The 14,397-nt window shown below is 36.7% G+C and overlaps 1 protein-coding gene across 6 annotated transcripts in view; it reads right to left on the bottom strand.

The window, feature by feature from the left end:
- The window catches only part of RIC1 (RIC1 homolog, RAB6A GEF complex partner 1), a 144,688-nt gene that overhangs the window by 18,362 nt on the left and 111,929 nt on the right, over positions 1 to 14,397 (bottom strand). For all 6 annotated transcript variants that reach the window (XR_004029394.1, XM_003273825.4, XM_030809932.1 and 3 more), the window contains 7 exons: positions 13,078 to 13,230; positions 11,652 to 11,855; positions 5,872 to 5,910; positions 5,461 to 5,571; positions 4,180 to 4,269; positions 2,763 to 2,923; positions 1,682 to 1,820 (listed from right to left, as the gene is read on the bottom strand). Coding sequence is in view for 5 of the 6 variants with exons in the window: in XM_003273825.4 (XP_003273873.2) it covers positions 1,682 to 1,820; positions 2,763 to 2,923; positions 4,180 to 4,269; positions 5,461 to 5,571; positions 5,872 to 5,910; positions 11,652 to 11,855; positions 13,078 to 13,230 (897 nt within the window). In the remaining variant the exon portion in view is untranslated. The remainder of the gene's footprint in view (positions 1 to 1,681; positions 1,821 to 2,762; positions 2,924 to 4,179; positions 4,270 to 5,460; positions 5,572 to 5,871; positions 5,911 to 11,651; positions 11,856 to 13,077; positions 13,231 to 14,397) is intronic.

The following is a 14,397-nucleotide window of genomic DNA, read 5'->3' as shown; positions in this document are numbered from 1 at the left end:
TAGGAATAACTGGTTACCATTAAATATGGTTTGCAGAGGAAATGGGAGCTGTATTTTAAAGGAGAAAACCAATTTTACCTACCTATAGAAGGGAGACCAAGGCCAAGCACGGTGACTCATGCCTGTAATCCCAGCACTTTGTGAGGCCGAGGTGGGCAGATCATGAGGTCAAGAGATTGAGACCATCTTGGCCAACATGGTGAAACCCTGTCTCTATTAAATATACAAAAATTAGCTGGGCGTGGTGGCGTACACCTGTAGTCCCACCTACTTGGGAGGCTGAGGCGGGAGAATCGCTTGAACCTGGGAGGCAGAGGTTGCAGTGAGCCGAGATTGCACCACTGCACTCCAGCCTGGCGACAGAGTGAGACTCCATCTCAAAAAAAAGAAGAAGAAGAAAAAAAAGGGAGACCAAGATGCTTAAGGGGTCTAGAACAAACATCACATGAAATAGTTGGAGGTATGGAAGTATTTAGCATGCAGATAAGAAGACAGAGAGGTTTGAGGAGAGAAGGAGAAGCCAGGGAATGATAACTGTCTGCAGTTATTTTAGGGGTCATCATGTGGAAGAGGGGTTAGCTTTTACAATGTCTTCTTACAAAGAATAGAGAACTGGGATAGAAGGTAACAAAATCGATTTTAGATTCATATAAGTAATATTAAATTCCCCATAACTGGATAGTCTAGTCTAGTCTGTTTTCTAATTATTTTATGGAGTGTTGAGGTTTGATGGAAATGCCTCGATAGGAAGTAAAAGACAGACTGCCCAAACAGGGATGACAAATAAATCTACATAGAATTTTCCTCTGACAGTAGGTTCCCAGTTGACATGAAGTTTAGAAACCACTGAAATAGAAAGTTACGCAACGTGGGTCCTGGTCGCCCTACTTCTTACCCTGTTACTTTACCCAGAAACTATGGGATTATACTTTCTCTTTCCTCATAATTAACTAATTATAAAGCCCTTGCTATTCTATACTCATTCTACTTCTTTCCATATCCTTTTTCACTGCCCAAGTTCAGACTATGAACACCACTGACCTAGATCATTACAATGACCTCCCAGTTGCTCTCCCTACAGTGGTTTTGTCTTACTCCAGTTCATTTTCCTCCTTACAGTAAACATTATAAAGCTTAGATCTAATAATACCTACCTTACAACACTTCAGACTTAAAGTTAAAGTCTAAAACTATCAATGTTATCTACAAGACTCATATCCTCTTTCACTTTCCATGTCCCAGTGCCTCTAAAATTCTTCCAATTCCCTGAGTGTGTCATGTTCTGCCTTGTCTATTGGCCTTTGCACTACTGTTCCTTCCACCTGAAAATCCATCCCCTCTTAACTTAGATAATCTCTACTTATTCTCCTGGTTTTAATTTAAATGATACAGAAATCTCTGATTATTCAGACTATAATAGGTTTTTGTTATATGCTCTCAGAGTAATGTATACTACTTTTTGGTACACGTAAGAGGAACAATTCATTATGTATGTAATTATTTAATTTAATGCCTGAGCAGAAACCATGTCTTTTTAATTTGCCACTGCAACCCAGCATTCTCATGTAAGGTACATTTTAGACACTTAGTATTTATTTGCTGAACAAATACTTCCTAATATGGACTCAAATACTAAAAACAGAGGTGTAAACTCCAAAGACTTTTGATAATGGAATGGTACCTGCTGTGGCATTTTCAAGGTGATTCCATTCTCTGTGCTCACTGATGTCAGAGTGACAGATACCACCAGGAAAGGGTGAGGAATGTAGCGTGACATGGAAACCTCCTGAAGAACTTCAATACCAGCAGTAGTATTTGGACTGTAAAAACAAAAGAAACCCATATACATCAACAAAAATGCTAGTAAGATTTTCTTTCATTTCCACTAGTAATAGTATTAGATTTCATGCTTATGGAAGACTCAGATGTCTTACTACCTATCATCTTCTCCCCATATATCCTTCGATCAGGAAGTGGGCAAGGTTGAGGGGAACCAGAGAACATACATGGGGATGAGAGAGAAAGAAAGGGAGTAACAAATAGGAGGGAAGACGAAAACTAGGGAAGAAGCCATAAGAATACAAATATTTAAGTGGAAAAAACTAGTTGGTTGAGAAAGAATGATGGTTCAATCATTGAGGCTAGTGAGATGTCTTAATTTTTATCTTGCATTACTCCTCAATCACTGTACTGTTTCAGTAAATACATACTTCAATTAACCTCCGAGAATAAAAATAGAACTCAAGAGGTGTGGTCTAAATATGTTGCAAGTAGACTAGATGCCAAGACAAATATAAGGCAATGTGCAGCAGCAACAACACTGCTGATTTTTTACTGCCCCAGACTACAGCCATCTAGCTCAGTGGAAATATAGGTCAGTTTGCTAAGGACATGCTTCCTATAGTCTTAAAGTTGTGGAACTCCTTCAAATTCCTACCAAGTATCGAGAGCACTAGGGAGTCAGTAACCATTTATTTTCAAGGTTGTGAAAAAAATTTAGTATCTAAGGGTTTACCTCATCCCAAACTCAATTTTTTTCAAATGACTCCAGGAAGATAAGCTAAAGAAGTTAGTGTAGGATATTTCTTTTTCCTTAGCTATTATATCAATATCACTAATTAAAACTCCTTGCTTTTTTTACTTCTAACAAAAACAAGATTGAACATAAAAGTGGAATAACTGTTTCGAGAAAACAAAAACTACAAAAGAGAAACATGATTAAATAGGAGCAAAAAGTGACTTCTCATATGCCAGATACTTACCCATCAGATTTTCTTTCAATACTGTAAAGGCATATTGAACAGTCTGCTCTAAATACTATTACCATGTCCTGGAAGACACTAAGCAGTAATGTTTCTGCTTGTGCTTTGGTGACATGAGCAAAGGCATTGTCCAGATTTGATGTTCGCAAGTATACTCTAAGCTGAAGAAAACAAAAATAAAGAAAATTATAAAAACAAGATAACTACTAGGGATGACCAAATACTTTAAACATGCTGTTTTTATCTTCCGACTTTTTTTTTTTTTTTTTAGTAACAGGAGTTAAAAGAACTATCTAAGCTTTAACAATAAATGGATCATGTTTACATATTTTTGCAGACTAGGCTCATTCTATGAGTAAGCAAAAAATGAAGTGATCAAAACTGAATGTACTATTGTAAAATATTCCTTTTAGAGCTGCTTTATTTAAAGACGGGGTCTCACTCTGTTGCCCAGGCTGGAGTGCAGTGGCATGATCTCGGCTCACTGCACCCTCTGCCTTCCGGGTTCAAGCAATTCTGCCACCTCAGCTTCCCAAGTAGCTGGGATTACAGGGGTGTGCCACCACACCTGGCTAATTTTTGCATTTTTAGTAGAGATGGGGTTTCACCATGTTGGCCAGGCTGGTCTTGAACTCCTGACCTCAGGTGATCCACCCGCCTCAGCCTCCCAAAGTGCTTGGATTACAGGCATGAGCCACCGCACCTGGCCTAGACCTGCAGATTTAGACCTGATACATAATGAGACCAGCTGTTTCTCAAAACAAAAAACCAGATACAGTAGTCTCTCTTATCCATGGCTTTGCTCTCCACAGTTTTAGTTATCTACAGTCAACCACGGTCTGAAAATAGGTGAGTACGGTATACTACGATATTCTGAGAGACCACATTCATATAACTTTTATTACAATATACTGTCATAATTGTTTTATCATTAGTCATTATTAATCTCTTACAAATTAAACTTTATCATAGGTATGTATGTATAGCAAAAATGATAGTGCTACATAGGGTTCAGTACCATTAACAGTTTCAGGAATCCACTGATGGTCTTGGAATGTATCCCCCATAGTTAAGGAGGGGTTACTGTAAATCAGTAACTAAATAAATCTATCTCTGAGGACAGCCATTCTTATATCATGAAATTTTTTGCTTTTAACTCTTTATTTTCAAACTCCATGGAGAATGTCTGACAGCTAAAATCCTTAGAAAAGATTATCTTAGAAGTCTCAATTGTCACAAGAATTTTTTAAAGTAATAACCTGAAAAGAAAATCCCACTAGCTAAAAGCAGCTACATTCTTGATTAAAAAATAAAATGTTTTGTTCAGTTTTCAATAGACTATTTTCTATATAAAATTAAATCATGCTTAATAGCTTTAAAATATAAAAATGTGTTATTTCTGAGAGAAAAAACTTACCTCTTCTTGACGGTCATTTATGTTATAACATGCAAGGACCATAAAATCATTCCACCAGGCTAAGCCACCTGTCACGATCATATTTTGCTCCTTAAAATACAAATTTTTTAAAAATTTACCTTATGCTACCAGAAATTATAACAAAGTAATATATTTATAAAAATTCTTACCCAGACAAAGCTCAAATTATTATTATTTTTTGAGACAGTCTCACTCTGTCACCCATGCTGGAATGCAGTGGCTCGATCTCAGCTCCCTGCAACCTCTGCCTCCTGGGTTCAAGCAATTCTCATGTCTCAGCTGCCTCCCAAGTAGCTGGGATTACAAGCATGCACCAATACACTTAGCTAATTTTGTGTATTTTGTAGGGATGGGGTTTCGCCATGTTGGCCAGGCTGGTCTTGGACTCCCGGCCTCAAGTGATCCACCTGCTTCAGCCTTCCAAAGTGCTGGGATTATAGGCGTAAGCCACCGCACCCAGCCAAAGATCAAATTATTTCTGCTCTACTCCCCCTCTCTCCAATGATAACTCTACAGCCTTTATTAATAATGATCCATATCCTATTTATAAAAATAAGTATTTCTTTAAGAAGGCAAATATACCATTAAAAATAACTGGGAGCTATATAGCACCATCATTCTAACACCCATTAGGGCTTAGTGTAAATTCTGGCTTAATCACTTATCAGATGAGTAACTGAATCCTAGTTTGTGTGTGTGTGTGTGTGTGTGTTTACATCAAAAGATGAGTAACAGTAGTGCCTTCCCTGGGTTGCTATGCAGATGAGTAAGATAACATATATGAAAGTGCCTTAAAATGCCTAACACACAATAGGCACCTAATAAGTACTGATTTCCTTCTCTTCCAACTGCATGCGTATATGTACACACACATACACATACACACACGCACACTCACTATCCCATATACATCACACACAGAATAGGCAGGGAATGATCTCAAATTCTGTGGAAATCTATTCTGATCACATTAGATAAACTCAAGCTGGAATGTAAGAATAAATCCTCAGGCTAAGGCATTATAGTTACCCATCTTAACAAGAATTAAAAATAAACCAACTATTTCAACACAAGATCCTTTATCAAATATCAAATATTTTATCAGAATCAAATCTTAGACATTATTCAATATCACTTTTTATATCTGATTTTATTTTTAATAAGTAACCAAAATTACTTAGTGATAAACTTTATAGCTATTTCACATTGTAGTTCTCTTATACTTTGAGAAATAGGTTTTTAATCTCAAAAAAGACTAACCTGGGTAATGTTTCCAAAAAGTTTCCATTTTTTGGTGAGTAAAGAGTAATGTGCAAAACCAAACTTGCCAACCACAGCAATATTCTGTCCAAGCTTATCAATAGCTGAAAACTGTTTAGAAAAAAAAAATAAGAACTTTTCCTTGCAAACCTATATACTTTATTAGGCATAAAGAGCTTAGTATTGTGTCAGGCAAATAGACTATTAATAAATGTTTACTAATTAAATATTTTAAAGTTCAAATATTCACAGTTATATCTGACAAAATTATAGATGTTAATATACTAGCAATGTTACAATAGATCAAGAGTTTTATTTTTCTCAGTACACCCACTGAAGGGCTCTTCCCAGAATGCCTCTTGCAGCAAATGCTAGTCAACAGAAGTTAACACCAACAAAATAACAACTCACCCGTATAGGCCAATTGCTCTCTAGATAGGTGCTGGAAATCTATAGAAAATAACACATCAGTTTGGTAAAACTTATGAAATATATTTAAACTTAAAGCACTAAGTTATCACAATATGAGATTCATCTTCCCGAACAATGTTTAAGGTGCCCCCTAGTTAGTAGCAGAGCACTTGGAATTTACCATTTGTATATGAATCAATGTTTTACATCTTATGTCTGTTATTTGATGTTTCTAGGCACCAGGCTTTCCTCTCCCTGCCCCTTCCCCTTATGATGTTTCTGTTTGTTTTAAATATTGAATTCAATAAATACAGACTGACAAGAGATTTTCAGAGAAGGCACCCGTGAGCGCAGCCATGAATTGTGCAGATGAACAGTATGGGTTTGCTGATATAAACCATTCCAAAACAACCTAATCTAATACAATTACAGCTTCAGAAAAAGTTGTTTTTTAATGGAAATATCTGTATTACTTTTACACTTTTCTGATTAAAACAGCAATGCTTAGGCCAGGTGCGGTTGCTCACGCCTGTAATCCCAGCACTCTGGGAGGCCGAGGCAGGTGGATCACCTGAGATCAGGAGTTTGTGACCAGCCTGACCAACGTGGCGAAATCCCGTCTCTACTAAAAATACGAAACTGTGCATGGTGGTGCATGCCTGTAGTCCCAACTACATGGGAGACTAAGGCAGGACAATCGCTTGAACCCCGGAGGCACAGGTTGCAGTGAGCCAGGATTGTGCCACTGCACTCCAGCCTGGGCAACAAGAGCGACACTCCGTTTCCCAAAAAAAAAAAAAAAAAAAAAGCTGATGAAATTACACAATGTAAAAATTGACAAAATGAAATTCTCTGTTACTCAGGTACAACCACTGGTTAGCTTTTATTCTATCTCTGAACAAACATATATATATATATATATACACACACACACACACACACACACACACACACACACACACACATGAAAGAGTGTATGTAAGCTATTATTTTTCTATTGGGGTATTTGTCTTACTTATCTACAAGAACTTTTAATATATTACAAATACTAACTCTATCTGCAAGAAAAGGGGTTAATTTTTCCACGTTGTCTGTCTTACATCTTTGAACATGGTGTCTTTCTATCACCCTAACAACACCTTTCAATTTAAATAATTGACATGGGATATCAATGTAGATAAAGTAAATTTTCGTTTTAACGAGACTGATCTCTCTAGCCTGCTGATTACTTTTCATGAACACATGTTGGAGTGGGGTGAGAATTAACAGAACTGAACAAAAAAGGAGTCTTCTGTTCTTGGAATAAGAAAAGCTTTGATTTGTTCAAATTTATTTTTCATTTTACTTTAAGAAAAGTTGTCACATATTTAAAACCTAAATGCCAAATTAAAAAGCTAAGTCAACAGCAATCAAACCCAGTAAGATTGTTTGTGTAATGTGAAGACAGAATAAAAATTAAGTAAAAGTAATATGCTCTAAACATCTGTATTAACCTTGATAAAATCTGATAAAACTATTTGTTACACTTCACTTATTATCAAGTGCTTTACTTACTAATTATTGGTTATACTTATTAAGTTGACTTAAGTCAACTTAAAATCCAACTAAATCAATAGCTTAATAAATTAATAAAATTCACTATGGGCCAGGCACTGTGGCTCATGCCTGTAATCCCAGCACTTTGGGAGGCTGAGGCGGGCAGATTGCCTGAGGTCAGGAGTTCGAGACCAGCCCGGCCAGCATGGTGAAACCCCGTCTCTACTAAAAATACAAAAATCAGCCGGGCCTGATGGCAGGTGCCTGCAATCCCAGCTACTTGGGAAGCTGAGGCAGGAGAATCACTTGAACCCAGGAGGCGGAGGTTGCAGTGAGCCGAGATTGCGCCATTGCACTCCAGCCTGGGCAACAGAGCGAGACTCTGTCTCCCTGCCCCCCGACCCCCAAAAAAATCACTATGATGGGTAAAATCAGTTCAGAATAATGGTACACTTAAGGTAATGATTGGCTGGTGAAATAAAAGTTGAAAGCATTTTCAACTTTTTTCAGCAGTCACTCACAGCAGCAGGATGTACCTGAGTATAACTGTGCCAATCACCCACTGCACTAAAAGGAATCCTTACCTCCCTCAAACCTTGGTGTCTCATGAGTACTTATGAAATGTGTGGGTGGGTAATGGAGGAGCTGGGATCTTACTGCAAAAGTGGATTCTAACACAAAGAGTTTCCAATACTGGGAACCAAAGTTAAATCTTATCAAATGATCACACTATGATCAATATCTGTAAGAGAAAACAATTTATTCTTTATTCTATAAAAATCTGTGAAGTGCCACAAATGATTTATTTTAAAAACTTAAGGTGTTAAGTTTAGAATGAAGCTTTATTTTTCATGCAGTTTTGTGTCTAAAGAGACTAGGTATTTTCTCCAGTAGGTCAACTTTATTGATCTATGTGTCATCTGAACTCTGAGCTCTACCTCTAATACTTGACAACAGGGAATGGCAGAAGTAAGGAAGAGGCAGCTAATCAGTGAGAAAAAAAACAGGTCATGAAAGCACACTCAGGGCACTAAAGTCATGCCACATCACTGGAAAACTGAGTGCTAAGGTACAGAAACTCTACCCTTATCTTAGAATGTTTCAGTTTCTCTTAAAGAAACTGAATCCGCCCTCATTTGTTATTATGATTTTTAAATTTTAAAGTAACTCTGCTAAAACTCTGTCTCCTGCCTAGATTAGTTTTGTCCATAACTAGTGAGACTGTCGGAGCCATCCTCCTAGCAGATTTGTTCTGTGCCAAATACCTGTTACACTTGATACATACTGTAGGAAGACAGCAAATAATTTATGAATGAAAAAGCCTTTAAATACTCTGTTGAAATCCCTAACATAGTGCCTGATACCCTGTAGGTGCTTATCTCCCACATTTTGTGAAGCTTATTCTTTCTAAATAGCCAAGCTAACCATCAAACCAACACCCTCAGAACACTGGATAATAGATTTATGTACCTTTCAGAAGTAAATGTTTACATCATACAAAATACTGAGTATTAAAATAAATGGCAGTCTTAGAAGGAACATGGCCTAAAACTAGAAGGTTTGTGTTTTGTAAAATTTCAATAGTTTGTGCTCCATATGTCAACAATTGACTTCAAAAGTTTTAAAACTTATAGGTAAGAAAAAACTTTTTAAAAAGCACCTTGGCTGGTGCTTGCTGGTGCTTGCTTTGGCTGGGTGCGGTGGCTCACGCCAGTAATCCCAGTACTTTGGGAGGCTGAGGCAGGTGGATCACGAGGTCAGGAGTTCGAGACCAGCCTGGCCAACATGGTGAAACCCCATCTCTACTAAAAATACAAAAATTAGCCGGGCATAGTGGCAGGTGTCTGTAATCCCAGCTACTCAGGAGGCTGAGACAGCAGAATCACTTAAACCCTGGAGCTGGAGGCTGCAGTGAGCTGAGATCACGCCACTGCACTCCAGCCTGAGCAACAAAGAACAAAACTCGATCTCAAAGAAAAAAAAAAAAAAGCACCACCTTTACTGCCAGCTACCAATCCTGCTTCTGACAAGTATGTATTTGTTTTGTTTTAGTTAAAGAAAAATCATAAGTAACACAGAATCTTCCAATCTGGAAGCTAAGGAGTATAAGGTAGCAGGTTTAAACAAACAAACAAACAAACAAACAAAAAACTAGTACTCTAAATGAGAAACAGGACAAGCAGCAGAATTAGTTGGAGTTTATCTAAGCTATACAAGAAGCATACAAAGAATAAATCACGCAAACAAAATCAACTTTGACAGAGGATGTGGTCGCTTATCTTAGAAAAAAGGATACTATTGTAGGGTAAATTAAACCAGGCAACTATGTTTCTTCAGGGAGTCATCATAAATGGCTAAAAAGCCTAGAATGTAAAAGTTTAACATTATACAGACACTGTATACTGCCCAATACACCACCACAACTGCACTGAATCACATAGCTGGAGTGCCAGCAAAATATAGGGCAACTCCAAGTACAAACTGCCAAATAGGCAAATTCTAAGTGTTAGCTCAAGGTCAGTAGTGTATTATGTGATTTAATACTCAGTACCTCGGTTTTAAAATACATTAGATTTTTACTTTAACGTAGAGTCATGATAAAGATAAGACTGCCACTACTCTGCTGGGTGAACTGGACAAGTCATATAACTTCTCTGATCCTCAGTTTCCTCATGCATCAAATCCAGTTGGATTTTATGATCTCTAAGGTCCTTCCAGCTTGAAAAATTCTATGAGCCCATTATAATTGTTTTAGCAGTACAAAACAATTAATGTGGCATTATTTATGTTATTTTTAAGGAAACTGATAAACTAGGTAAACTCAAGTTTTAAAAGTTCATCTGTCTAAATATCTTTAGCTATCTAAAGAACAGAGTAACACTGGAATCTTGCTAGTACCCAAAGTCCTAAAATCAGTGTTAAATGTTTCTCTTATACGGGATACTTCATAGGTGCTTGAAAATCACAGAATCACTGAGTTTTTGAGCTGGAAGGAAATTCAATTTTTGTTATTGCCTGATCGATTTTTTAGTTCCAGACCTACCTTCTTTGATCCTCTGCTCTACTTGGCTCTCTGGTAACACAGACCTGGCTAGGCAGAACTGGCATTGATGCTAGGTCAGTGTAGAATGAATAGTTCAAAGTATGGGGAAATGAAAATAGCAGAGAAATGGCTATAGGAGAGAAGGGAGCAGTGGAAAATTTTAGTCAAGGAAGTAGCTAGTGCAGTTTTATTTAAAAATTGTTACTAATTATAAAATGGTATGTATATTGTTTGATTCTATGAATTTATTAATGTAAGTTAAGTACATTTTCTTTTAGTGTATACCACATGTCAATGTAGGAGATAATCCTTCAACCTTTCACACGACCATTTTTTTGTCTCTCATTATCTTCACTCAAGGTCAACTGAAAATAACATGGGAGCTGAAGTAGGCTAGTAGGGTAAACATATAGAGAGTCAAAGTAAGGCAAAGAATTATGGAAATAGAAATTGACTAAAAGAAAGTAAGAGTGGGCTTTGATGTACCTAAAATATTTTGCTATCAAAAAGGGAAAGAAAACACTCGGAAGACTGAAATTATGTATGCAAGTTTCTTTCAAGAAACTTCAACTGACTGGTTTCCCCAGAATAATTTTACTTGGTATCAAAATTCAGAATTAATTTCCATGTTAAATGTCAGTTTATCAGAATTACTGTAAGACACTGTTAATTTAAAAGTGATATCAGAATGAATAAATAATTTAGAATAAGATTAGCTAATAAAAGTATTAACAATAAAGCTCTCTACTGATCACAAGTCTGCAATTTGGGTCCAAAGTCACGTGATTAACCTCAACGTGGCCCCATTAGGGCTGTAAAGTCAGCTGTACAGAGTACTAGCTGATGTTGCCACTTTCCATGAGATTATTACACTTTGCTTTGCCTGTGCAAATCCGTACAGCTAAATTTATATAAAAAAGAGGCTGAAAGTAAAATAAATAGTTCTCAATGAGAAGGCAAAACATAAACTTCTAGTTCTTGACATTATTAATGGACTTGAAGCAGGTGGGGATATACTCTACGCCAAGTGGAAAGAAAGGAGGGAGACGACAAGAGGACAAGAACACAGAAAAGCAGAAGAGGGACATGACAAAATGGTTAAAAGGATTCTCAGTTGCCTGAAGTTAACAGATGAAATATTTAATAATCTGTTCCAGGTGATAAACAATAAGTCTCTCGTCATCAGTAACTAAAGATTTACCTGTACAACATGCCAATGCCGATGTCCAAGTAAAGTGCTTAATCCCTGAGACTCTAAACCTCCATCTGCAAATGGGCTCTTCTCTCGACTGGGCTTATGCTCAGAGTGTGTTGAAGAACTCCTGGGATTCTGGGTTTGTGAAGCCTCTCCACAGTTCAAGTACAAGCGATCCTCGCCCTGAAGCAACACCTGCTCTTGGTTACTCTAAATGAGGGAAAGAGGAAGAGAAGGGCAAAGGAGGAAAACAAATAAAAACAACTCAATATTACTCAGGAGAAAATAACACATCGATTTAGTTTTATTATAGGAAATATACATATATCTTGATGTTGATTTTCTTCACAGAGGACAAAGACTACACAATAATCTCATGCACTGTTACAATTAGAAAGAATAGTGCTCTTAGTGACTACGAGATTTCATCTAGAAAGCCAGTGTTCTCAAAGGTGAGTAGACTCATTAACTATTGAAATCAGACAAAGTAGTACCCTACCCTTGTCACCTTTCCATTTTAGTCCAAATGCTGGCTTGACATAAAACTCAAGGGTGCTTTTAAATTATTATTTGGGATGGGGAAGGGGAGGGAGAAATGCTTTCTTCTTTTCTGGGGATCCTTAATCTTCAAGTGGAATAATGGATTTGAGATTTAGGCTATTTTCACATTTTTTCTGGATGTGTTGTAAATTTTAGTTAGAAATTTGTTGTACCAAATATCCATTAAAAAGCCATTGACGGTAGGTATTAAGATACACATTTCTAACATGTAATATATACCATTACTGTATACTAGCAATATATAATAATATTAGTATACACTACTTCAGATAAAAATACAAGAGGCAGTGTTTGGGGCGGTGTTTCTAAAAGCAAGTCCTCAGACATACTTTCTTCAAGCTGTTTCTTAAAAATTCACAGTTAAATAAGCATGGGGAACACTGTTTTTTATATACCACCTCCTGGATTTTCATGATGCACATTAGCATATTTAAGACTCTGGGGCCCTACAATAAATCTCTACAATTTTGATTTGCCTTAAATATTTGACACTTATATGGAAACAAAACTTTTAAAAAATCCTGTGTAACTGCTACTAATATCTCTCATAAGTAGTGCCTGGAGGAACACACTTTGGGAAATGCTATTCAGATAAAGACTAAATTACTCAAATTATTTAAATAAATATATAAACATTGCTTTCTGCCAAATTGCTTATGACCCTTTTAAAAAAATAAGACCAAAGAAACACAACCCGTTGAGAAATAAAATTTTGGCATAAATTTAATATAAATTAAAAAGAAACACAAGAAACATAGAAAAGAAGATAATATGCCAATTTTAGAAGTATACACCATACACATGTCATAAAGAAGGGTCTGAACTTCTAACATAAAAGACACTAAAAAATCAGAGCTTTAAATATACTTACCATACAAGGGTTTACAGTGAGTACACTCTTAATAAACTGAAATAACAGGATGCTGGGCTGTTTAACTACACTCCTGAGGTCAGACTCAATTTCAGTGTTTTGAGAACCAAATCCGCTGATAACCCATAGGTGATAGCCTTCTGCACCCCAGCTCTTAGAGAGAAGAGGAGGGAGAAAAAAAGTCAGAGCAATAAAAGGCTTTTGTATCCCTTTCTAGCTTCAATTATTCAAATTCTGAAATAGCCAATGATAGCATTATTAATGATTTCTGAAGGTTGGAGAAACCGTGATAACACAGACAAGAATCACACCTTCAGTTACCTCTTAACTAACTCCAGAGGAAACCACCATCACTGCTCTCTATCTACAAAAGTGAAAACATTACCTACCATTCTTAATGCCAATTTCAGGGTCTTAATCCTAAAAATACCTACGATGCTCTGTAATTTCTCCACTGCTTTAATTTAGCTGCCTCTCAAATACAAAGAAATTCCTTACAGAAGACATCCCAGGTTACCCAGTAGAAGCCTGGCAAAGAAGCCCCTACAACAGACGCAGTTTTGTATGGAGCAAAAAACATTGGATTGGAAGCTGTGAGACTAGAGTTTTCATTATAGCTTGGCTTTTTATATATATTACCTTGGCCAAGCTGTCTGGTTTCTCAGGATATAAGTCTCTTCCTCTGTAAAATGAGAAGGTTCAAATAAATTTCTCCAGAACCATTCAGTTTTAATATTCTGTAACTAGACTCCATGATAGTATTTTTAAAGATTAGTGATTCTCAATCTTCAAGCCAAGAAAATGGTAAAGGGGCAGGGGTAACCCATGAATTGTTGCAAAATTTCAAAAGTTTAATAGAACTTTTATGTTTTCCTATGATAAAGCTGCCTAAGTTTTAACTAAAATGCTTAGATTCTTAGTTTGTGGTTAAAATATCAACTTAGTGAGACAGATAACACTGGTTCTTGCATGCCATTCAGAAGCACTGATTGGTATTTATAGAAATGTGTGGCTGAAAACTTATTTTAAACTATGGAGATGGGCAAAGACATCAGAAGGGGTCCTTGGTGGTGAAAGGTTGGGAACCACTATCTTAGGCAACCATGGTGGTTTTAATTCTACAAGAAACTCAAGATCAGAAGAATGTCTTCCTCTATGGAGCAAGAGAGAAGGGAAGCGACAAGCCGCATAGTCACTAATTTAAAAAGGATGGTATGCAGAGGGTCTATAGCAAGAAAAACTTGTATGTAAAGACAGGGGTTTTATCTCTGTTTTCTACAGAAACTCTTGAAAATACGTAAAAAACAAAAATACAGGTTG

This window comes from Nomascus leucogenys, chromosome 1a, assembly GCF_006542625.1.
Source record: "Nomascus leucogenys isolate Asia chromosome 1a, Asia_NLE_v1, whole genome shotgun sequence".
In the NCBI taxonomy this organism is placed as follows: Eukaryota; Metazoa; Chordata; class Mammalia; order Primates; family Hylobatidae; genus Nomascus; species Nomascus leucogenys.
This window is presented reverse-complemented; position numbering and strand designations above follow the sequence as displayed.